Here is a 25,004-nt window from a genome sequence, read left to right as displayed (position 1 = left end):
AGGCTAACTTTTTTTTTCAAAATTTAAAAAAACATGGGCTATAACCCATCGTTTTTGTCATTTCGTCATTTTTTTCAAATCTTCAAAAATGATGAAAAACTGCGCGCTATAGTATGCCGTACGATATGGGCTATAGCCCATGGTCCAAAATGATGAGAAACGAGGCTAACTTTTTTTTTCAAAATTAAAAAAAACATGGGCTATAACCCATCGTTTTTGTCATTTCGTAATTTTTTTCAAATCTTCAAAAATGATGAAAAACGGCGCGCTATAGTATGCCGTACGATATGGGCTATAGCCCATGGTCCAAAATGATGAGAAACGAGGCTAACTTTTTTTTTCAAAATTTAAAAAAACATGGGCTATAACCCATCGTTTTTGTCATTTCGTCATTTTTTTCAAATCTTCAAAAATGATGAAAAACTGCGCGCTATAGTATGCCGTACGATATGGGCTATAGCCCACGGTCCAAAATGATGAGAAACGAGGCTAACTTTTTTTTTCAAAATTTAAAAAAACATGGGCTATAACCCATCGTTTTTGTCATTTCGTCATTTTTTCAAATCCTCAAAAATGTGGAAAAACGGCGCGCTATAGTATGCCGTACGATATGGGCTATAGCCCATGGTCCAAAATGATGAGAAACGAGGATAACTTTTTTTTCCAAAATTTCAAAAAACATGGGCTATAACCCATCGTTTTTGTCATTTCGTCATTTTTTTCAAATCTTCAAAAATGATGAAAAACTGCGCGCTATAGTATGCCGTACGATATGGGCTATAGCCCACGGTCCAAAATGATGAGAAACGAGGCTAACTTTTTTTTTCAAAATTTCAAAAAACATGGGCTATAACCCATCGTTTTTGTCATTTCGTCATTTTTTTCAAATCTTCAAAAATGATGAAAAACTGCGCGCTATAGTATGCCGTACGATATGGGCTATAGCCCACGGTCCAAAATGATGAGAAACGAGGCTAACTTTTTTTTTCAAAATTTCAAAAAACATGCAATGCAAAACATACATGACCATATTTCTTACGTCATCATTGAGAGCTAGTCATACATATACACAAACAACAACAAAAAAACAACACTGGTCCGGGGGAGAGCACAGCTAGGGCATCAGGCGACGACCATCACAGCACCAAACCACCACTGAGGGGATCGACGGCGACGTCAGAGGGAAGGAGCCAAATCATCACATCGTTGCCACAGGTCCTGATGGGTTCGGAGGCCTGGACGAGATCGGAGCAGAGTTTGTGGGCAGGACGATACCACAAGCACCACATGTGCCACTTTGACTAAGTCAAACGGTCAACCAGCGGCACAATGCCAGGATGAGATTATCCATGACAAATTATTTCACTCAAGTACACTCAAGACATTGCCCTCGCTGCTATACCCTTAGATCTCCATATATGGAGCTGACCTGTTCAAACATTCCATTAGATTACAGAATTAATTCCATATGTTGATCTGACCCCCCCATGTCAAAGCGCCAGCGCTCGCCCAGAAGTCTGCCATCTCGCCCTCAGGGCTTACTGGTAGTACAAACATGAGCGTGTATATGGTTTATTTTTCCATGCAAAACTGCCATCCCTCCATCCCAATGAGAACAAGGCAACAAGCAGGCAACGCAAGCAAACAATGGCTGAACACAAGGTTTTGGCCTACCTCAAAACAGACAAGGCCTCACGGCCCCTGTGATATTTCACATCACTTCAAGGGAGGCCCAGACAAGCAGTACATTGCATCGCGACACATTGTGAACTAGTAACTACGGTCTTAAAATATATGCAGTCACGTAAAAGTACAATATTTGGATCTGAGATGTTGTGGAGTAGAAGTAAATGTATTGGAAATTGGAAATACTCAAGTAAAGTACAAATACCTCAAAATTGTACTTACGTACAGTACTTAAGTAAATGTAATTAGTTACCACTATTGGTGTGCAACCAGTGGTGTTTGTATATAAGCATCCTTAATGCCTAAATTGCAATTTGACACATATTGATGACACGCACAAACAGTAGGCCTACGATCTATAAAATGCCATTTCTGTTGCTTTGAGAGTGAGTGTGTGATTGAGGTCTCTCATGTTCATTGCCTAGTAGTTATCAACCCCAACAATCTAATACCGATTTGAATTACATACACAGTAAATTAATGGTTCATTTCCTTTTCATCAAGAAACTCAAAATGAACTGCTAATATCAATATGTATGGAAATGACAATGGCACAAAAAATACATTAGTACAACCTTATTAGACAAACATAATAGAATCACTTCCTTCTCAAATAAAGCAATCAGAAATCTCTTAAATTAAACATCCAATATCTAGCCATAGAAAAAAGAACAAGCCCCACTATTCCGACAGTGATACCACTGGCATGCATTACAATGAGGCCGTGACACTTCATTTTGGCTTCAGCGCACGGCTCACCAACAGCTTGGTGCCAAAAGCTGCACAGCGTCTTTCTCTAGGCACAAATGTGCACGCACGTGGACTATCAAGACAGGGTCTTCATTAACAACTTAAACCCTCTATACTTGGTAAACTAATACTTATTTGACCAGGGTCTGCACTGTACTCACTACTCAGTCACTCCACACCTTGCTCGCTTTTCTCTGTCACTAAACCTGCTTGGGTCCACCATACAACTTGAATCTTAGCATACCTACCATAATTACAGACATAACTCCAGTCTTTCGATTGCTGCTTCTCCTCTCAATCCGTGCCCTTGTCTTTCTATCTTTGCTGTGAGTTGTTTCTCTCTGTCTCCACCCATTTCCTAACACGAGGCCTTGCTTTATTCAAGTTGTTGGCCCCCTTCTGCTCCCTCTCAGGTTGAATAGTGAGGGAGCAGGATCATCATTAGCCAGCTGTGATTTCCTTGCTACTTACACTGTCACACGCGCACGCGCACGCGCACGCGCACACACACACACACACACACACACACACACACACACAGACACACACACACAAATGAATAATGTAAGGGTTGAGACATAGCACACATGCGGAGGGTTCTAAGTGGATGAGGTCAAGTAAACGTAAGGGAAAAAAGTGTACGAAAGTAATGACACACCACCAGTGACAAATATCAATTGGCTGCTTTGGATCCATTTTTACGGGAAACCCACCCATTTAAGCACCCATCGAACCCATTAAACCGCCGCGAGAATCAAACCTAATGGAATTATCTTGGATTTTCTTTTCAGGGATAACTGTGAATTTCTCTCACAAGGGAGAGTTTTTGCCAACTCCAGGCTGAGTAAGGCAAATGACCGAAGACATTTAACTTGGGAAGGCTATGTGCCAGAGATACAGACTTCTTTTAGCCTTAGCTGAACAAGTTTTTCATTTAAAAATGGTAATTCACATATTAATCATTAATTTTGTCATCATAATACAGCACAAATTACCGGGCACTAATGTTTTAAAAGTTAAATTGCTCGCATTAATGTTTGATAAAAAAGTTCAATTGAAACTGAAATTGTTTCAAGGGGGAAAAAACAAACAAACATTGGTCTGGCTGTAAAGATATCAAGGTGTTTAGTTTACCTCCACAGGAAACTATTTTGGAGTAAACGGCACCATTATGACTTTATTTTATATAACTTTTATTGAAAGTATCTGATCTTCTGGCATAAAACACAGGCTTGATCAAATCACAATCCTACTCACCTCTACTTGTATAGAGTGACCAATAGGACAAGATGAGATTGTCACAGATACTTCCCGCCCCCTTAACCCCTCTACACTTATAAAGTAGTCCTTAGTTGATTGGGGTCAGCTTTAGTTGTTCCGCTCCTTTTTTCCTCAGTACCAAATCTCTAGGCCGCAAAACAGACTACAAGTTCACAATGTGAGCTTGTAGATTCGCTATTTTTGCCAAATAGGGATTCTATAGGGTTCAAGTGATTAACCCATATGCCGGCTCACATTTACACGTGTACAGATCTTTTAGAAGAAGGCCGAAGGTTGGTGACAAGTGCGGTGGGTAGGATAATGGTGCAAATGATCAAAAGGGGGCTCTTTGGTAATACAATCAAAGAAAAGTGTCCCGAAAACCCCTTTCCCGGGTTCTGAAAGGGGTCCAGGGACCCTTGTCTTTGATTTTATAACCAAAGATCCCCTTTTGCACTTGTTTTGCACTTGTTTTACAGATGAAAACACAAAATAAAACCAGGTCAGCCTACTCATCCATTCCTTCAGCCATGATCCAGTTCAACACACAATAGAGTTAAGGTGCAATAATAATACTCTAAGTATAGGTCAACGATGCACCCTATATTGTTACATTTTAAACCTTGCATTTGTATGCTGTATTCAATTACAGCTGTATTATTTTATTTTAAGTGATTTCTCTCTTTTTTTTGTATGTGATATACACTAAGTGGAAATAGATGATTGTTGTGTGTGTATTGTTTTAAGCTGCAAAACAATGAGGCCAATAAAGTGTCTAAATTAAAGTTAAAATAAAGCAATATCACTCACAACTGTCATGAAGAAGCACACTCAGAATTGTTGTGTAACTGAGTCACCATGCCTGGATAATTGACCCTGGTCAAGAACCTAACAACAAACCAAAGAGGGGGGGGGGGCTTACTAGTTAGCTGGTGGGTATGTTTGAACAGTCTCCTGCGCGGGTGTTTCCACAGCGTGTATATTCTTTCTACGTCCGAGCACATGGTAACGCCCCAGCTGCCTCTGATTGGCCTACCGACACAGCCGGTGTCTCCGAGGTGGAAGATACATGCTGGATAGTCTGCTGTGCGAGGTTACTCCGTGGTGGGAAATAAATAAATAATACAAGTCAAGTACGATATGTAATAGCTACAAGAGAATGACAGCTTGGCACGCGCGACAGCAACTTTTATTTTTTGCAGAAGAGTTAAACTAATATTGTTTATGCCGTTGGACTGTTTTTTGTATACATGTGTAAACTTTAAACATTATTGTACTGTAAAAAAAAATCGCTTTTCTCTTGATCTTTATTAAGCCCAACACACACCATCTGTGAAGCGGGTGCGCAGCGACACGGCACAGGCGTTGCCGCGCGGCAAAATAGAACAGTGGCGTATCGGAGAGTCAGGCGAGGCGTGAACGTGCACCAGCGCGCGTCAGACGCCGCCGGTGTGGGATAGGTTCATTGAAAATAACTGAGGCGGCTGTTTTGACGTGCGGCGTTCGCAGACGATGTGTGTTGGGCTTTAGTAGAATAGTTTAGTGTTAGTTACATTAATACATGATAATCAACACTAACACTTTCATTTAGAAAACAGCCAAATCAAATCATAGTAGGCCTACGTGTTCAATCAATTATTCAATCAAAGCAAACGGCACAAACAATATTAGTTTGCCTCTTCTACAAAAATTAAAGTTACAAATTACTGTCGCGTGTTGCCATTCTCTTGTACTTGTCTTGTATTATTTCCCACCACAGAGTAGCCTTGCATCTCGGAGGACAGGCAAGAGCGGCAGTGTCGGTAGGCCAATCAGAGGCAGGCTGTCAGGGCTGATGTCACGCCTACCTAGTTGTGACGTCATCCCCTCCTTATATAAAGCATCTTGCCAGCATTGTTCTCTGTCGGATTATAATCTTCAATCTAGTCTGTATGAGAATATAAAACTAAGCCTTGCAATTTAAGCTTTCTTAACTTGCCCATAAAGCTAAAGATATCGCCAAGACCTAACTTCGGATTATACCAGCTGGTCAGCACTTTCCCGCTCTTGTGACCAAGAACCTTCTCCAACCTTACAGTATAATCCGACAGAGAACAATGCTGGCAAGATGCCTTATATAAGGAGGGGATGACGTCACAACTAGGTAGGCGTGACATCAGCCCTGACAGCCTGCCTCTGATTGGCCTACCAACACTGCCGCTCTTGCCGCTCTTGCGAAAGATATCGCCAAGACCTAACTTCGGATTATACCAGCTGGTCAGCACTTTCCCGCTCTTGTGACCAAGAACCTTCTCCAACCTTACACAGGCGGGGCGTTACCATGTCTATGCTCGGACGTAGAAAGAATATACGCGTTTCCACACTATGAACCTTATAAAGCAGCAGCCTAAAGCTGAAATGGGGCTGGCCCAGATTCAAACCACATCAAACACACATTCGGAGAGCAGAGATTGAGTTTAAAACGATAATGTACATGATCAAGGCCGGCATGGTATCGATGCAGATCTCCTCTGTTCCTGCTGATGTACGTATCTCTCTCAAAGCCTTGGACTGTTCCTGTGCAGTAGTCTGTAAACTCCTGAAGCCCCGCGTCCTGCTAGTGGGCCTGGTTCGGTTCTGCCGTGGCTTTGGCTTTCTTGCGTTTCTTCTTGAGTCGGTAGACGTGGAAGGTCTTGTTCTGGAATGTTCTGGTGAACAGGGCGGTGTATTCCGCTGCATCCGTCTTGATGGCCTCGCAGAACCGAGGGTCAGAGGCCGGAACTAGGTCTGGATCATTCTGCCCTGGCCCGTCCATGATCTGGTGGAAATAGAAACAAAGATTTTTGTACAGCAGATGGTTTATGTACACATAATAAAAACATATCTCTGCTGTTGGGCAGAAACCAGCTAACTCCAAAATGTTAAATTTTCAGAAAAAAAAGAGAAATATCAGAAATAAAACAAAGAAAAATCTTTATAAATTTGATACTAGCATGAGAGGGGGTGGGTTTGGGGTCCAATAGAGTTACCGGTAGCTGGTTTTGACAGAAGCACTTTTTAATACTTTTCATTGGTTCAATATTTTTTAACCAACACGTAAAGGGTCGATATAATAGCGACGATATAATGTAATGCATTTAAAAGCATAATAGAAGGAATAAAAACAAAAGTAGATGAAATTAGGTCAGGATGTACAGTAGCCTCAAAAGGTAGGGGTTTTAGTCTATTTCACACTATTCAGATTTGTCACGGCAAGATGTGGTCCATGTTGGACTTAAATCCACGCAGCAAAGGGAATTGTAATCCCCTGGTCAAGCGTACAACTGAACCAACTCTCTGTCATTCAGTACTAGTACTGAGAGTGCTCAGATCTCCTATCTATCTTTTCCCATTGATCCGGTTGTCCGCTGTGTTTTTCACTGCACTATTTATGTTATGTTATCCTTTCCACTCCAAAGAGACACCCGTCCAGTTACACAGATCGTTCAGATCAGGCCAGTCAGAGTTTACACCGAAACCAGTTGCGTTGGTATCGAAAATAAACCACTGGGCTTCTTTTTGAACCCGAGGAAGCTGGGGGCGTCTCTTGTTTTGGGGACCTTGCGTCGCTCCAGATCGAGAATTAGCGAGGCTCTGGCGAGCTCTCTGACTGCCCGATCGTTACTGTTAAGCATGTTTAATAGGTGGGAAAGGCGTGTGGATATATATGTCCATTCAATGTTCGGTATCCCGAGCCACACACACACACACACACACACACACACACACACAAACACACACAGAATTTCACATTTTACACCTCATTTATGCAGACAGCCAGACAAACCATAGAAATTCAAATATAGCCAGCGATCCTTTGGTAGAATGAGAATCAGGAGTGAGCCATTATGAGGGTCATGTGGTGTGGTGAGAAAAGAGTGACACTTCATGAACACAGTACAATCCTCAATGTTTAACAGTTATTAACGCTCAGGATTTCACAGTGTATAGAGTCCCTTGTGATTGCCTAGAAAAATACCGCAGACACTTAATTAACAAACACCCTATACTGTAGATGCTAGAGATTTCACCCACATGTCCATTGGCGAGGTCTAGGAGATCTCGTAGCCGGCAGCCTCGTGCGTGTCTCCTCTCGTAGCAGATGCTGTCTTCCAGGACCACGTAGTCCGCTCCGGCAGACCTCAACACACCGTACACATCCTCCGGGGCCCGCCGTGCATACACCTGGTACATCTGCTCCAAGAAGCAAAGTACGTGCTGATCAGTGTTGATCTTTGACAGCAAATATGGATGCAGTTTTAGTCTTTTGAATAAAAGTTATAGTTTTAGTCTACTAATCTACAGTTGATTTTGTTGACATGATGCATTTTGGCAGGCCTTAATGGCATGAAAATAGCCAATATACAAGCTTGTAGGTCTGTTATTTTCAGAGCGCAACCAAACATAACATTTCTTGTCTTTTAGTTCTACTGGATCCCTTCTCCCTCCGTAACATTTCTCGTCCCTCTGTAACATCTAGTTTTCATTTGTTGATGAAATTGTCAATATATTAAAGGAGAATTCCATACTAAAAGGCTTTCTTAACTTTCTTTGAAGTTGTTACGTCCCCATCAAAGAGGTCCAGGTGTTATTTTGTGCAAAAGCTCCTTATTGGCTATTTCCCCTACCATAATAAGCCCTAAATGAATTGCATTGAATTGAATGGGATGTATGGGGTGTTGTGCTAATTCGCTTATTTGATGGGGACGTAACAACTACAAAGAAAGGTAAGAAAGCCTTTTAGTATGGAATTCTCCTTTAAGTCTTAGTTTTAGTCATAAATGTCATAGCTTACTTTTTATTTCGTTTTTGTCAGTCAACAAACATTTTTCATCATAGTTTCATTCAACGAATTCAACACTAGCTCTGCACAAAGTACAGTATGTGCAAAAAAAAAGCACACTGTGATTTGAGACTCAAGCTTATGTGACAGGAAATGATCGTCCATGCATGCTTTTCACCATATAATTATATATTATTTGCCTTTCCATTTTTTCGCCTTCCTAAAGAGCAGTCCGTTGCCATTGTCGGGCAGATACCTTGCATCTCCAAACTTGTGCTGTTTTCTTTGATAAATATGTTCTACTTGATGTTCTACTTGGTGTTCTACTTGATGTTCTAGTTGTTGTTCTACTTGGTGTTCTACTTGCATGGTCGTACAACAGTGTCACGCCAAAGTAGTGAAAATAGCTGACAAGCTGCAAGCTCTCACGGCATTGTGATGCGGCACGTGGTGAGCTTATAGATCATCTATTTTCACTATTCAAAAGATTCTGAAAGTAATAGTGAACATTTTTAAGTGTCTTTTTTTTTATACCTAAATATCGAACCAATGATAAGAAATAAGAGTTTGTGACCAAATAACAACCACAATGGAACAAGATAACCTGCAGGTTCTCTTGTTCCTGGAAAGTAACGCTGTTGGACATACGAGTCTTTCTTTACTCGACGGCAACAAAAGACTCGCAGGGCTTCCATTCCCACCTACTCAGCCATGTCCAATTTTGCAGCAGAACACTCCATCTATCCGTGAACCACGTCCACTGATTGCAGAGTGCCTACTGCACTGTGCAGCTACGTGTGAAATCACATCTGAAAAGAAAAATTGCATTAAGAGCCAGGGAGAGCCAACGGGGTTGCCTTAAATAGCTTGCGGCAAGATTCCGTTTGTAATTTGCTGTAAATTAAGCCTTGGAAACAAGAAACAAGCTAAAGAAACATTATTTAGCCCTGTTACAAATCATTTTGTATACAGTCGACTCCCATGAACACCATTGTGCATGTGCACCCCTCCCTCCCCCCTCCCTGTGTGTGTGTGTGTGTGTGTGTGTGTGCGCGCTCATGCGCGCGCACACACACACACACACACACACACACACACTTACTTTATTACTGCTCAAACTGATCTAATAATCCGCTTTGCTTTCTTGCGTAATTACAAGTATGACATAAAACAAAATCCTGTCCATCCCTTCTCTAAAAGCATGCCATTAAAGTATGACACTAATGATGTTTTAGAGTTCCACTTTTTTTTCCCCCAGACAGAAAGAATTTACATTTTATGTCAGGGGATCAGATTTGATAACCACCATGAAGACATCGTGTTCTTGCACGTTTGCATTAGCCTGATGAAGTCTGCTCTGTATGGCGTTGGTGCCTATATGTGACCCAGAAACAAACATGAAGTCTGCTCTGTATGGCGTTGGTGCCTATATGTGACCCAGAAACAAACATGAAGTCTGCTCTGTATGGCGTTGGTGCCTATATGTGACCCAGAAACAAACATGAAGTCTGCTCTGTATGGCGTTGGTGCCTATATGTGACCCAGAAACAAACATGAAGTCTGCTCTGTATGGCGTTGGTGCCTATATGTGACCCAGAAACAAACATGAAGTCTGCTCTGTATGGCGTTGGTGCCTATATGTGACCCAGAAACAAACAAACAAACAAACAAACAGACAGACAGCAGTGTTGATTTTGACAGCAAAGTTTGATTTAGTTTTAGTCATAGTGTTTTGAATACATTTTCAATTAGTTGTGGTCATATTTTAGTCATCTGAAATGTTTTAGTTGCGACCACAGGTCGCATTTACTATGAAATCAAATCGTACATTTCTGTCCGTCAGTCAGTGTATCACTCAAAATCCCCATACATTGGAAAGCCCCCATATATGGTGCCCAGGTCTCATGACATCACGTGACATCGGAGATCCCTGATGTCATAGTAAATGCGACCTGCTATCGCAATTAAGTCCATATATGGAGATCCATGATGTCATCAATATTGGCCAGCAACTCTACATCTGACCTCAAACCCTTAGATCTATAGATATATATCAGAACCTGTTCTGACATTCCATATGTTGATCCTTCCCCATCCATTCTTCCTCTTCAATGTCTCCCTTTTGACTGATACCTGTCCATTTAAACTCTAGACGGGCCTGCCCCAAAGTTATTAATGCAGCCCCGGCGAAAACTAGAGTTCTCAACAGGCCCAGAAATTAAGGCCCAGCCCTACCTTGGCCCTCATCAAACCTTGTACACTAGTCTAGTTTTATTCTACTAAATATCATAAGATTTTAGTTTAGTTTAGACAAAAATATATTTGGCAGGCCGTGATTGATGGCGTTGTAATGGCTGATTTTACACTTGGTTGCATGCTGAAAATAGCCAATCTGCTATTTTCAGAGCACAACACTGGAGCGCAACCAAACATAAACTGTCTTTTTGTTTATGCAGTTTTTATTTGTTGACAGATTTGTCAATATATTTAGTCTTAGTTTTATTCATCATAGCTTAGTGACAGACAGACAGACAGACAGACAGTATCTCTCTCCTTGCTAGCCCATCTCCAAGGTCACCTATAGCCATTCTTTCTTTGCATCACAGAACAGTGTACACATACATGTATGAGTGGACACCCATTACATTCAGCGCGGCGTTCTGCTGCTCCCATATTCATTCACATAACATTGTCTGCCGCCTCCCCGACCGTCGGAGGTCATTGGCCCCATCTAGAACCAATCCCCCCATCTCTGACACAAGGCATTAGTGCATGCCTGAATGAGACAGATGGCCCACAGAAGCATTATGGCCAGCTCCACTTAGCTATTTGAGATGCTGAATGGAGCTCTTCCAATGCAGTCCTTTTGCCGTGGAAAGTATATGAAACATAAAAGATCCCAATTATCATGGAAATAAAGTTACAGTATGTGCATTCTTCATCTTAATGGCCACCTCTGGAAGGAAGGAACTAGAAACAGGTCAGGTAGGTTATTGTGGCCTCCGGGTGGCGCTATAATAGGCCAATGTGAACAGGTGCCATTTCTTCTTGCACCTTTGACAGCAATTGAATGTTCAAATTCATGATTTGAGGCATATTGTTCCAAAAATGTGATTTGCAAAGAGCAGTAATATTCAAAAAAGATCTGCCTCATGGTGGCAGACCGTTCTGGAGAATTTGGGGCAGAGTTTTGGAATAGGCATCAAGGGAATGTGTGTGCACAGTGTAGTAGTGACCGTGCGAATGGTGCCGTAGATTAGCTGGTAACAGACGGAAGGACGGACACACACAAGGACGGGCGAAAACATATTCTATGGCCTGGCGGAGACAATGAAAGAATGGAAGCATGGAGGGAAAGAATGAGAACAACCAACCAACCAAACTACATGTTGATAGAATTGGAGGGAATCGGGTGGAAATGCTACGGATACCTCTCTGGTCCTCTCTCTCAGGGCCTGGTCTTCATAGTGGGGGTGGTTGGTGAGGACCCTGCCCGTACACAGCTTGATGCCAGCCAGAAGCTGCATGCTTCCTGCAAACACTGCCCGCTTGGGAGTCTTAGAACTGGAGGGAGAGAGAGAGAGAGAGACCAAAGTTGTTTATTCTCGACTTTGAACATTATTATATTTTAAATGGTCATTTAAAAGGGGGGGGGGGGGGAGTGAAGTATGGATCACTGCAAGACCTGAGCCTATTCCAAATGACAAAATGTACACCAGCACACATTTTCCAGCGGACCATACTTTATCCAGCACATTGTAATTCACAGTATTAATGTTGCACAGTAATTAGTGCATGTGTGTCAGTAAGGAGGTTTCAGCATTATAGAACCACCAGACACTGTGAGATGCCCCCAATGTGGTAAGACGCTAAAACAGTCCGTTTATATACGAGTCACGAGACAGAGACTTAATGTCGGCAGACATTGTACACTAATAGGGCTGTATTTTGCGTGTCTTAAGTACCAGGTCTTATTAACTTAAGACCTGGAGGCGTGATCAATGCCATTTGGCTATTCTGAGTGTCCAAAGAGCATTGACCACGCCTCCAGGCACACACACGCACGCACACACACACACACACACACACACACACACACACACACACACACACACACACACACACACACACACACACACACACACACACACACACACACAACATCTAAAGTGTTGTGTTAACCTAGGGGGCACTTTAATCTAAAGTCATTCCTACTCAGAGGAGGAGTTGCCCATGTTGAGGCCTTGCAGAGCTGATTGCATGGCTACACATCATGTGCATTGGAGATTGCTTGTCTGAAAGATCACTGTCACCCCCTTGCAGGACATGCATAGAGACATAATGTTTCTTTTGACAGGAGAATGTGCTCAGCAGTGCTGAGCGCAGGCGGGAACCTGTTACAAACCCTTTTATAACCCTACCCTTCTGGACGAGAACCCCTTTTGGGGTTCTGTACAGTATGTATAGGCCTACAGTATTATTTTTTTAAATGACGCTGCTGCTATATAAATATTTGAAGTTTTTCAGAAAACTTACGTCAGGATTTAGAAGACTTTTTTTTTAAATTGGCCTCAGTCCAAATTGTGTCCAAAAAAAGTATCAATACTGCAATATAGAAATACTACTTTTGGTACTTTAAAGCAGTGGTTCCCAAAGTGGGGTCCGGGGACCCCCAGGGGTACCTGAGGGAGTTCCAGGGGGGACACATCTATTTTGTTCATGTTCATAAAGTGCTAAAGTGTTTAAAGCAGTGGTTCCCAAACTTTTTCATGTCAAGGACCCCCAAATTGACACTACTTAGCCCGTGGACCCCCATTTGAAAAGATATGCCAGGGACCCCCATAAGAGAAGACGTCTACATTTAGACGTCTACATTTTGTTCATGTTCATAAAGTGCTAAAGTGTTTAAAGCTAAATGTAGACGTCTACATTTAGACGTCTACATTTTGTTCATGTTCATAAAGTGCTAAAGTGTTTAAAGCTAAATGTAGACATCTACATTTAGACGTCTACATTTAGACGTCTACATTTTGTTCATGTTCATAAAGTGCTAAAGTGTTTAAAGCTAAATGTAGACGTCTACATTTAGACGTCTACATTTTGTTCATGTTCATAAAGTGCTAAAGTGTTTAAAGCTAAATGTAGACGTCTACATTTAGACGTCTACATTTAGACGTCTACATTTTGTTCATGTTCATAAAGTGCTAAAGTGTTTAAAGCTAAATGTAGACGTCTACATTTAGACGTCTACATTTTGTTCATGTTCATAAAGTGCTAAAGTGTTTAAAGCTAAATGTAGACGTCTACATTTAGACGTCTACATTTTGTTCATGTTCATAAAGTGCTAAAGTGTTTAAAGCTAAATGTAGACGTCTACATTTAGATGTCTACATTTAGACGTCTACATTTTGTTCATGTTCATAAAGTGCTAAAGTGTTTAAAGCTAAATGTAGACGTCTACATTTAGACGTCTACATTTTGTTCATGTTCATAAAGTGCTAAAGTGTTTAAAGCTAAATGTAGACGTCTACATTTAGACGTCTACATTTTGTTCATGTTCATAAAGTGCTAAAGTGTTTAAAGCTAAATGTAGACGTCTACATTTAGACGTATACATTTAGACGTCTACATTTAAACGTCTACATTTAGACGTCTACATTTAGACGTATACATTTAGACAGTGTCCCCCTGAGTGCCTCCCCAGTGTGCCTCCCGAGTGCCTTCCCAATGCCTCCCCAGTGTGCCCCTGAGTGCCTCCCCAGTGCCTCCCCAGTGTGCCCCTGAGTGCCTCCCCAGTGTGCCTCCCGAGTGCCTTCCCAGTGCCTCCCCAGTGTGCCCCTGAGTGCCTCCCCAGTGTCTCCCCAGTGCCTCCTCAGTGCTTGCCCAGTGTCCCCCCAGTGTCTCCAATAGCAATACAAGAGCAATAATACAAATTAATCTTAATGTATTAATCTTATTAATTCATTCATCTAATTCATTAATTAATTAATCAAAATTGCGGCCTGTGCCCAGCACCATGCCAAAGCTTTTTCCTGCAGGAAACACTGCTTGTGGTTGTAAATATATTGTTATCCGTGTTGCGAGGATGAGAGGGTACCTGGAAAAATATCTACCCCAAAAGGGGTACCTGGTCCAAAAAAGTTTGGGAACCCCTGCTTTAAAGTACCAAAAGTAGAAAGTACTCATTATTCAAGTTTTCAAATAATCCTTTGATAATAACTGATCTACAAGCTTACAATGAGACACATCGCGACACATTGTGTGTTTGTAGATCTGTTATTTTCAAATGGTCGTAATGTAGGTATATGTATGTAGGCTGAAGTGGTTACTGTAGGCTATGTTTTGTAATACCAGTAAGACGCGCAAACGCGGGAAGCGAACGCAGCTCGTACATATTTGGGTTTTGGACGTATAGCTGCTTTGGGGACTCCTTATATGGTTATGGCTGAGTCATGGTGACACAAATGACTCAGCTCCATATATGGGCACAAAAGCGGGACAGACAGACACACAGACACACAGACACACAGACATGATCTGCTAGGTCTCATAGTAAGTGCTAACTAGTAGTACTACAATTATTGAAAATAATAGTAAAGTACAAATACCTAAAAATTGTACTTAAGTAAATACTTAGTTACTTCTCACCACAGGTGCTCAGCACAAATATACATGGGGTCATGCCACTGGATAAAACGAACACACACACTCTGATTACCTCTGCATTGAAATGATTCAAATCAAATCTACATTTTGGTCACACACACATCTTCCTCAAGGATATGGAGTCTATGTGACCGAAACACTGATTATTAGCGTGCTGTGTTGCTTTCAACTTATCCTCAATGAGGCCCCACTGTGCCAGTATTGCTAATTCTTATACTTGTCAGGCAACTTTAGTCAACATGAGGCACCCCAGTGGTGTAAAAAGTAAAAAGTAATCTGTTACAAGCAAAAGTCTGGAATTTGAAATTGACTAGAGTAAAAGTACAGAAGTATTGGCATAAAAATTTACTTCAATTACCAAAAGTAAAAGTTCTTACTGTGCAGAATGGCGTATTTCATGTTTTTATATTATTGCGACCATAGGTCGCATTTACTATGAAAACCTACATCTCCCGTCCATCAGTCCGTCCGTCAGTTAGTTAGTCACCCCACACCTCCATATATGGTCACGCCTTGTGACATGTCACGCCACCATATATGGCCATCAACATATATGAAGATCACGACACTGACCTCATCTAACCCTGGAAACACCTCGCTTTATGGCCATGCCTTGTGACATCACTGTGACATCACACCTCCATATATGGTCACACCTCGTGACATCACGCCTCCATCTAACCCTGGAAAACCATACATGGAGAAGACTGGATCATCACCTACATCTGCATATATGGAGCTGGCCAGCAACTCTATATCTGACCTCAAATTCATTTTTTTTTTTTAAGATATATTTAAAATATATTTTCATTCAAGGAAATGACAGATTTCTTTCAGACGGTGTATAGCATTCAGAGATTGGGGAATAGTTGTCTGGCTATAAAAGCAGTAAGAGAAGTAAGTGGAAGTGGGGGGAGGGGTCAGATATGATATTCCAGGCTTTTGAATTGATCCTTCTTACGTACTGTAGATGGATTCTATGGGAGGTACAGTAAGCCTCAATCTTTTGAGGCTTGCAACGATTGTCTGCAGTTTCTCTGTTAAGGTGGTTTGACCATACCAGACTGTGATAGAAAAAGTTACCACTCAATAGATTCAATAGTAGCGAGATTAAAAATAGTGCAAGGGATGTCTTAGATAAGCTTAGCTAAGAATGGTATCTGTAATTTTAAAGAAATTGGAGAGAAACGATAACAAATGATTGCCTCCATTACCATCAGAAAACAATGACATATTATAATTCAGATGACACAGATGACCTCCGAAAACACACTCAAAGTTTGGGTTACTGTTCAGAATCCTTAATTAATCCCAATTGGTGAGATGGTGTGTCTTGGGGTCACTCAACTCAACTGTGATTATGCAGGCAACTCAGCTTGTTGAATTTTAATTAATGGTGCAAGTGTGTGCGTGTGCGTGCGTGTGCGTAGACAAGGTCTTGTTTCAGGGCTACTATGTGGGCCACTCAGCAGGAATGCTGAACAAGGATGATGGCTAGCAGGCATAATAGACCTCTAGCCACTGCACCCCCGCTCTCCCTGTGAGCACTGTGTGTGTGTGTGTGTGTGTGTGTGTGTGTGTGTGTGTGTGGGGGGGGGGGGTCACGATTGCATGTGGGTTGCATGTGAAATCATGAAAGTACAAGTACATATGTATGCTCCAGTGAATGTGTACATATTCCTGCCCATTACAGTGCCTCCGTGTGCGATAATTTGGCCTTTTGACCCGCAATAAAAGTCTCTTGTTCTCTCTCGCTCTGTGGGTGGGTGAATTTAATTACCACCCATCCCAGTGAGATCGTCCACCCCCTGCAACCTGATTTACATTTAATTTCACATTTATATTCTAATATGTAAATGCCAGAAGGCACCAGCATACACCCCACTGGCATTATAAAAATGGTATAATGACATACATTTTTTATAAGGTACACGGGGGAAGAACGCCCTCCCTCCATGTTAGTACACATTGGCAGGTGTCTCTCATGTGTACATGTGCGTGCATAAGGATGCGCCTGAGTCCGTTGCAGGTACCAGTATGCCTGCACAGGAACAAATACATGACCAGCACAGTAAAGTCCACGATGTGTTCATGTAACTCTGAGGTCTCTATATTCCGCGGCCAGCGATAATAGCGTCCCGCGCTGCAAGCTATAATTTCTTCCCCACATGCAACTGCTCTGCTACGCTCTGGAACACTAGATACCACAGCAATGTAGGTGTGTTGATCTTAAAATTAAGTGTTGTGTAGTGCTATGAAGGGTATTCCATTACCCACAGACTTGATATATGATATATGATATAGTGCTTTATTGTCAGTTCACACTGACATTTGTCTTTGTTTGTTGAGATCAGCTTATGATCTTATGATCTGAGCTGATGATCTGTTGTTGCACAAAGTGACAGCAGTGCAGGTGATTTTCGTTATTTTGGAAGCGCAGCGCATTGTGAACCCACATCGCCTAATCCATATCAACAGTAAATAAAACATCTAGTGATGCACAAACTCGTACACATCACCAAGTGGCATGCTACAGTCCCCACTGTTGGGGGTTTAGAGACAGTCTGTGGGGAAAATGGCTGATGAGATGTTTGCGACACTAAGAGGCTCTTTGTCTGACCAGAAGTGCTGAATCCTTCTGTTCTTTGCGTCGTTGTTGCTGCTGTACAGCACACATCTCAGCCTCTGTGCCACTCGAGGTTGATTTTTAAACCCTCCTTGCAGGTTTTACTGCAGTCTGTATATTTTGGGTTCTTCCTCATGGAAGAAGTGGTTTGGGCTGCCAAACCTCTCCACCCCAGGTCTCCACCCCAAACCTCTCCACCCCAGGTCTCCACCCCAAACCTCTCCACCCCAGGTCTCCACCCCAAACCTCTCCACCCCAGGTCTCCACCCCAAACCTCTCCACCCCAGGTCTCCACCCCAAACCTCTCCACCCCAGGTCGACTGATTGCAAGGCAAAATGATCACATTGACTGCAATCAAAATCCGTTCAATCTTCTGAACACCACACTCACAATTTTGAAAAACATATTAATGAATATAGTATCCATATATATCCATATGGGCGAGCTTACCATAAATTATTTGTGTGCTCAAACAGCAGATAGTATTTCCAAACACAGTGATGCAAGAGTGTATGTAGTTTGTGCATGCGCACCGAATATATAAGATCACAATGTATTGCAGTGATGCCAGTGAGGAAAGAGAGAGATGGGGGAGATAAAGGAAGAGACATGCTCATGCAATTGATTTTAGCATGTACTGTAGTTTGTCAGCTCACAAACCTCGACCTCCTCATGTAAGAATGTAGTGAATAATAGCCTCTGCCCGTTACATATCCAATTGGAGATCAGAGAGAAAGAGAGCGCAAGCATGGACGTGCATATGATGAATACGTCTTCCTCACACCAACATCTTCCTCAACTAACCGTGGACGGCACGACCCATCATCGGACGTGAGCTTCCCTCCGCCCGAGACGTCTGTGACAAACAAAGCTTGCAGGCTTGACCCTAGCCGTATACTAACCATGCACTGCTCCACATGTAACACACATGGCAAGTGGCTCCGTAGTCCGTAGTCACAGAGCCACTAACGGTAGGCTGATAAAAACCTACTCATAAAAACCTACTACAAACTTGGGAGAGGGAAAGCCCCAGAGCCAGAGGCTATGCATTTCTACTGGATTTAAATGGTAAATGGTGCATTTATATATTGTTTTCATCCAATGTGCTTTACATAGATTGTGCATTAGATTCACCAATTCCTACACCGATGGCGGAGGAAACCATGCAAGGCACCAACCTGCAAACATTGGGAGCAGATTAATTCAAAATGGAGGACCCTGTTATAAGTAAATAAGTGTAATGCTTTATCATGGATCGTCCACAAAGTAACAGTTATTCATTTGTATTGAGTTGAAATGTACCCATTCTGCATACTGTGAAATGAAAACTTCAATCTATCAATCAATCATTAGTTCAGGGTCTTGCTCAAGGACACTTCGACACTAACTCTGGAGGAGCCCGGGATTGAACTGGGAACCTTGCGGTTCTCACCCGGCTGTTCATACCGGCCACTACCCCTGAGCCACTACTGACGATTCAATTCACACAAGGATAAAGAATGCACACACAACATGTTGACAATGCGCGATGGCAGGAGAAAAACAGGACAAGGATGAAAGATTAAAATTCAAACAAACATTCAGTTGTCTTAACTGTTAAAAAAAATAACAGTGGATTTATTCTGCATGGCTGAGCATCAAAAACACAACAATAGTTGTGAGAACAAAGGAGGGAAAATTAATTGCATGCTGTAGACAACGTTCCAATGATAAGAAATATCTGGGTTGATGGCTGAGCTTCAGAAAGACACACTGCGAGTGTGCGAGTGTCTGTGTGTGTGTGTGTGTGTGTGTGTGTGTGTGTGTGCGTGCTTTCGTGCGTGCGTGTGTGCGTGCGTACGTGAGTGTGGAGGGGTGGATAAAAGAAAGAAACACATGAATCACAGACCAGGGGACAAAGCCAGACAGTAGATGAGAAAGGGAGAGAGACAATTGGGAGGGGGTAGAGAGAGAGAGAAAGAGAGTGTGAGAGAGAGAGAGAGAGAGCACATTGCAGCCTAGACAGAACTACCGATGCAACTTTAAAAATTGCACACTCCAAACTCTAACTCAGAGACAGAGGGAGTGTAACCACTGAAGACTTGATATTGATTTATTGAATTCCCATTTAGAACAGAGCATCAGCCTACAGCTGTACAGCTTCCTGGGATGAATTGTCAACGTACGTTTCTTAAAATGACGCATATTACTCATTATCATATTGGCCTTAAGGCCTTAATAGGTCAGGGATTGTTGCTGTTTACCTCACACAAGAGTTTTACAGGCTGGGAGAGTTGCTGTTTACCTCACACAAGAGTTTTACAGGCTTCGGGCACTTCAAACCGAGCACTAAAAGTGTCCACCTTATACGACTCTAAAAAAATACACAGCAGTCTTTACAGTTTATGGTTTAACTGGCAGCTAACAGTAAATTGCGGATATATTATCTGCTTACGGCCTGGTGTCTCTTATTGCGCAGAGCAACCGGCTTCATTGTGGTGGCCTGCAGTGTTGATTCACTTCATTGTGGTGGCCACCGTGGCCTGCAGTGTTGATTTCGTCGAAAAAAGTCTGTCGACTACATTTTTTCACTGAGGAAAACGATGTAAAAGTGAAATATAAACTAAAAGGGAGTAGTGGAGTGAAGAGAGAAAATAGCAGATCTACCAGCTCACAACGTGTCACAGCAGATCGTCTATTTTGAGCATGCAACCAAGTGCAAAATCAGGCGTTAAGGCACTATCAAGGCCCGGCAAAATCTTTTATTCTACAATATTTTTTGTGGCTTTTTCCTTTCTTTTATTAATTTTTATAGAGGGATAAGTAGTAGGCTGACAGGACATGGGGAGAGAGATGGGGGGGGTGACATGCAGTAAAGGCCGTCGGGATCGGGAATCGAACCCACGGCACACTGCCAGACTGCATTACCAGCCAGGGTGCCCAGACGGCTACAGCCATGTAAAATAAACCAGAAATATATACTGCAATGTAAACACAACCCTTCCCCATTCCTCATTAAAGCGTCATTTTAGAAATCTCCCGTAATTCCTTCATATTATGAAAGAAAAGGTACCTCTTCTGGGTAAGAAGTCGGAGTAACGCGATCCCCTCTGCTTAATGCTTTCATCAGGAATGTAATTAGTGCGGCAGCAAGAAGCTTAGCGCTCCGCCCCACGCTCAGCCCTCGCCAAGGTAAACTCCAGGCAGCCCCTAATCCTCATAGCCTAATGGGATTAGACCCCGAGGGAAAGTAACCCATGTCATCTCTGCATATTCTGACACGCGCACACGTGCAGATGAATGCACAAATACACGCAGAAATGTACTCCCTTCCCTCGGTCTCTCCTATATAAAGCACTCTGTTTCTTTCAGGCAGAGCAGTGAGATTGGTGGGACACCGGCACGCACACACAAAGCGTGCTCGGGATCACGTGCACATATGACATACAGTACATGCACAGGCATTTCCCCACGCAAGCCTGATTAGCACATTATACAACATATTTTGTACGGACAAACACACATGCATGCAAAGTGCAAACACACATAATGGAATATGGATATAGCACTGCTATGGGTACACATTTACATTTTGCGATGGTTTACGTTTTTAAATGACTTGCAAATCAGTGCAGATGTACTTTTCCATGATGCCCTCATTCATCACATAATCCAATCTGATAACCGGCGTCTGACAGCCGCACAGGCACACACAGATACAGTGGATATGAAAACACACATGTACTGTACTACGTAGCACCCGCACATTGAGGAGCCAAGCCAAATGGTTGCTTCCTATAGCAGATCCCATCAGGCTCACGGTCTGATAAAAAGCCTGGGCCCTGAGGTGGGCAACGGTGCTGCCAACAGCTGGGCCCTCTCCAGAACGCCCCGTCTTATCATGTCTTATTCATGGCGGCCTATCGGCTCTCATCGCTCATCAGCCCCCGCAAACAGCCGCAGATACACGTGTGGCTGACACACACACACACACACACACACACACACACACACAAATATCAGGGATCAGGGGCATAGAGAAAGAAGATTTATGATGGTTTGACGTGTGTTATGTGTGTTAGCGGCTGTGTCCACACTTCTACCGTCAGGCAGGCGATACCACAGTATCACATGATGCACAAACAGACTACGGTGCAGCTTCCACAGCCTGGACATCAGGCTCCTGAACAGCCTGCTACACTGAACACATTACAGCCTGGACATCAGGCTCCTGAACAGCCTGCTACACTGAACACATTACAGCCTGGACATCAGGCTCCTGAACAGCCTGCTACACAGAACACATTACAGCCTGGACATCAGGCTCCTGAACAGCCTGCTACACTGAACACATTACAGCCTGGACATCAGGCTTCTGAACAGCCTGCTACACTGAACACATTACAGCCTGGACATCAGGCTTCTGAACAGCCTGCTACACTGAACACATTACAGCCTGGACATCAGGCTCCTGAACAGCCTGCTACACAGAACACATTACAGCCTGGACATCAGGCTCCTGAACAGCCTGCTACACTGAACACATTACAGCCTGGACATCAGGCTCCTGAACAGCCTGCTACACAGAACACATTACAGCCTGGACATCAGGCTCCTGAACAGCCTGCTACACTGAACACATTACAGCCTGGACATCAGGCTCCTGAACAGCCTGCTACACTGAACACATTACAGCCTGGACATCAGGCTCCTGAACAGCCTGCTACACTGAACACATTACAGCCTGGACATCAGGCTCCTGAACAGCCTGCTACACTGAACACATTACAGCCTGGACATCAGGCTCCTGAACAGCCTGCTACACTGAACACATTACAGCCTGGACATCAGGCTCCTGAACAGCCTGCTACACAGAACACATTACAGCCTGGACATCAGGCTCCTGAACAGCCTGCTACACAGAACACATTACAGCCTGGACATCAGGCTCCTGAACAGCCTGCTACACAGAACACATTACAGCCTGGACATCAGGCTCCTGAACAGCCTGCTACACTGAACACATTACTGCCCAGCCCTCTAGGGGGAAGTAAAGTGTTGCACCGGTGCCAGAGAAATGTGCGAAAAACCAAAGTAGAAGAAGAGCTCTCTGACCAACCAAGGACTATTAAAAGAGGACAGAAAGCGAAGACCGTACGGTGGACTCCATGGTGCTCCCTGGAAGGAAAGAAACGTGCGCAGTTGAGACCAAGGAAGCTGAACGCGGAAGTGTTGGCTCAGCGTAAGTGCAGCGATGAAAACATTGCATAAATAACTTCATCCACTCCTTTATACTTGGTGTAAACAAAAAAAACAAGTTTGATGTATTTGCATTTATTTTTTTCGGGTCGAGTTGGAGAGTGTATGTTCTGTATACAATATGAACGCATGTGCTGCATGCATGCATACCACATACTCTATGCATGCTTGCACGTGTACCTGATCCAGGTCATCAACTCAACGGTGTCAGGATCGTAGAACTCTCTCAGCTCCGACACCTCCTCCATCAACCTGGGCCAGAACTATAGCAAGAGAGGACATATGGAGAGAGAGGAGATATGGAGAGAAGAGATATGGAGAGAGAGGAGATATGGAGAGAAGAGATATGGAGAGAGAGGCGATATGGAGAGAGAAGAGATATGGAGAGAGAGGAGATATGGAGAGAGAGGAGATGGAGAGAGAAGACATATGGAGAGAGGAGATATGGAGAGAAAAGGAGATGTCAGAGAGAGAAGGAGATATCAGAGAGAGAAGGAGATATCAGAGAGAGAAGGAGATATCAGAGAGAGAAGGAGATATCAGAGAGAGAAGGAGATATCAGAGAGACAAGGAGATATCAGAGAGAGAAGGAGATATCAGAGAGACAAGGAGATATCAGAGAGAGAAGGAGATATCAGAGAGAGAAGGAGATATCAGAGAGAGGGGAGATATCGGGAGAGAGGAGAGATATGGAGAGATAATGAGAGATGGAGAGATATGGAGAGAGAGAAGGAGATGGAGAGAAAGAGCAGATAGCTAGGCACAGATACAGTAAAAGGAGCAGTGGTGTAAAGTAACTAAGTACATTTACTTAAATACTAAATACTTCACTTGACTATTTCCAATATAAATTTCCTTTTACTTCTACTCCACTACACCTCGGATCCAAGTATTGTATTTTCACTTGCAAAAGAGTATTTCTATATTGCAGTGTTGATACGTTTACTTCAGTAGAAAATGTGAACACGTTTTCCACCAGTGAAAAGGAGGACGGGAGCAGACACTGCTCCAACAGACACTGTTCCAACAGACACTGCTCCAACAGAGTGTAAAAGCATGACATCAATCCACATTGTAAATCGTAGCGGGCCTCCAGTCCAAATAGCCACAGTCAAAACAACGCGTTTGCTTTTGATAAGCAAATTTGAACCCTTCAAACCGTGAAAGAAAATGCGAAAGAAAATGATACTTTTCATCTCCATCTGTTTATCTCATCCCACAATCACATTTTCCCTCATAGAACTAAACAGTATATTTTAATGACTGTATATCCTCCTTGCGTCGTTTTCGCAGTACAGCACAAACTTGGCAGGGTTCCGTAATGACTCACACACACACACACACACACACACACACACACACACACACACACACACACACACACACACACACACACACACACACACACACACACACACACACACACACAATGCAAAGAATGAACATAACAACCATCATACCTTATAATACAGACAACCAATCATCACCAGTGGAACTGTGTATCTGACGAGCCTTATCTGGGAAAATGGAGAGAGAAAGAGAGAGAGAGATAGAGATAGAGATAGAGATAGAGATAGAGATAGAGAGAGAGAGAGAGGGAGAGAGGGAGAAAGGAAACAGATAATGACATAAAAGACCACAATCATAAAATGGGAAAAGACAAGGCCAGACAGAGAGCGGAACAGACAGACAGATGGAGAGAGAAAGAGAGAACAGGCATAATCACGGACGGAAGAGTAAAATGGTAAATTGTGCATTTATATAGAGCCTCGCTTTACATAGATTGTACATCAATTCACCCATTCACAACACATTCATACACTGATGGCAGCGGAAACCATGCAAGGCACCAACCAGCACAACAGGAGCATTTAGGGGTTCAGTGTCTTGCTCAAGGACACTTCGACACTAACTCTGGGGGAGCCCGGGTTTGAACTGGCAACCTTGCGGTTACCATCCAGCCACTCTACCCCTGA

At 42.9% G+C, this 25,004-nt stretch overlaps 1 protein-coding gene across 1 annotated transcript in view; it reads right to left on the bottom strand.

The window, feature by feature from the left end:
- Positions 1–1,564: 1,564 nt before the first annotated feature.
- dpy19l3 (dpy-19 like C-mannosyltransferase 3) overlaps positions 1,565–25,004 on the bottom strand; it is an 83,517-nt gene continuing 60,077 nt past the window's right edge. Inside the window, exons 18-20 of the mRNA XM_080760887.1 lie at positions 11,929–12,061; positions 7,750–7,908; positions 1,565–6,493 (exon numbers count right to left, since the gene is read on the bottom strand). Coding sequence (XP_080617013.1) covers positions 6,293–6,493; positions 7,750–7,908; positions 11,929–12,061 — 493 coding nt within the window. The 3' untranslated portion in view covers positions 1,565–6,292. The remainder of the gene's footprint in view (positions 6,494–7,749; positions 7,909–11,928; positions 12,062–25,004) is intronic.

Source organism: Protomyctophum bolini (genome assembly GCF_963924005.1).
Source record: "Protomyctophum bolini genome assembly, chromosome: 1".
NCBI classification, from domain to species: domain Eukaryota; kingdom Metazoa; phylum Chordata; class Actinopteri; order Myctophiformes; family Myctophidae; genus Protomyctophum; species Protomyctophum bolini.
This window is presented reverse-complemented; position numbering and strand designations above follow the sequence as displayed.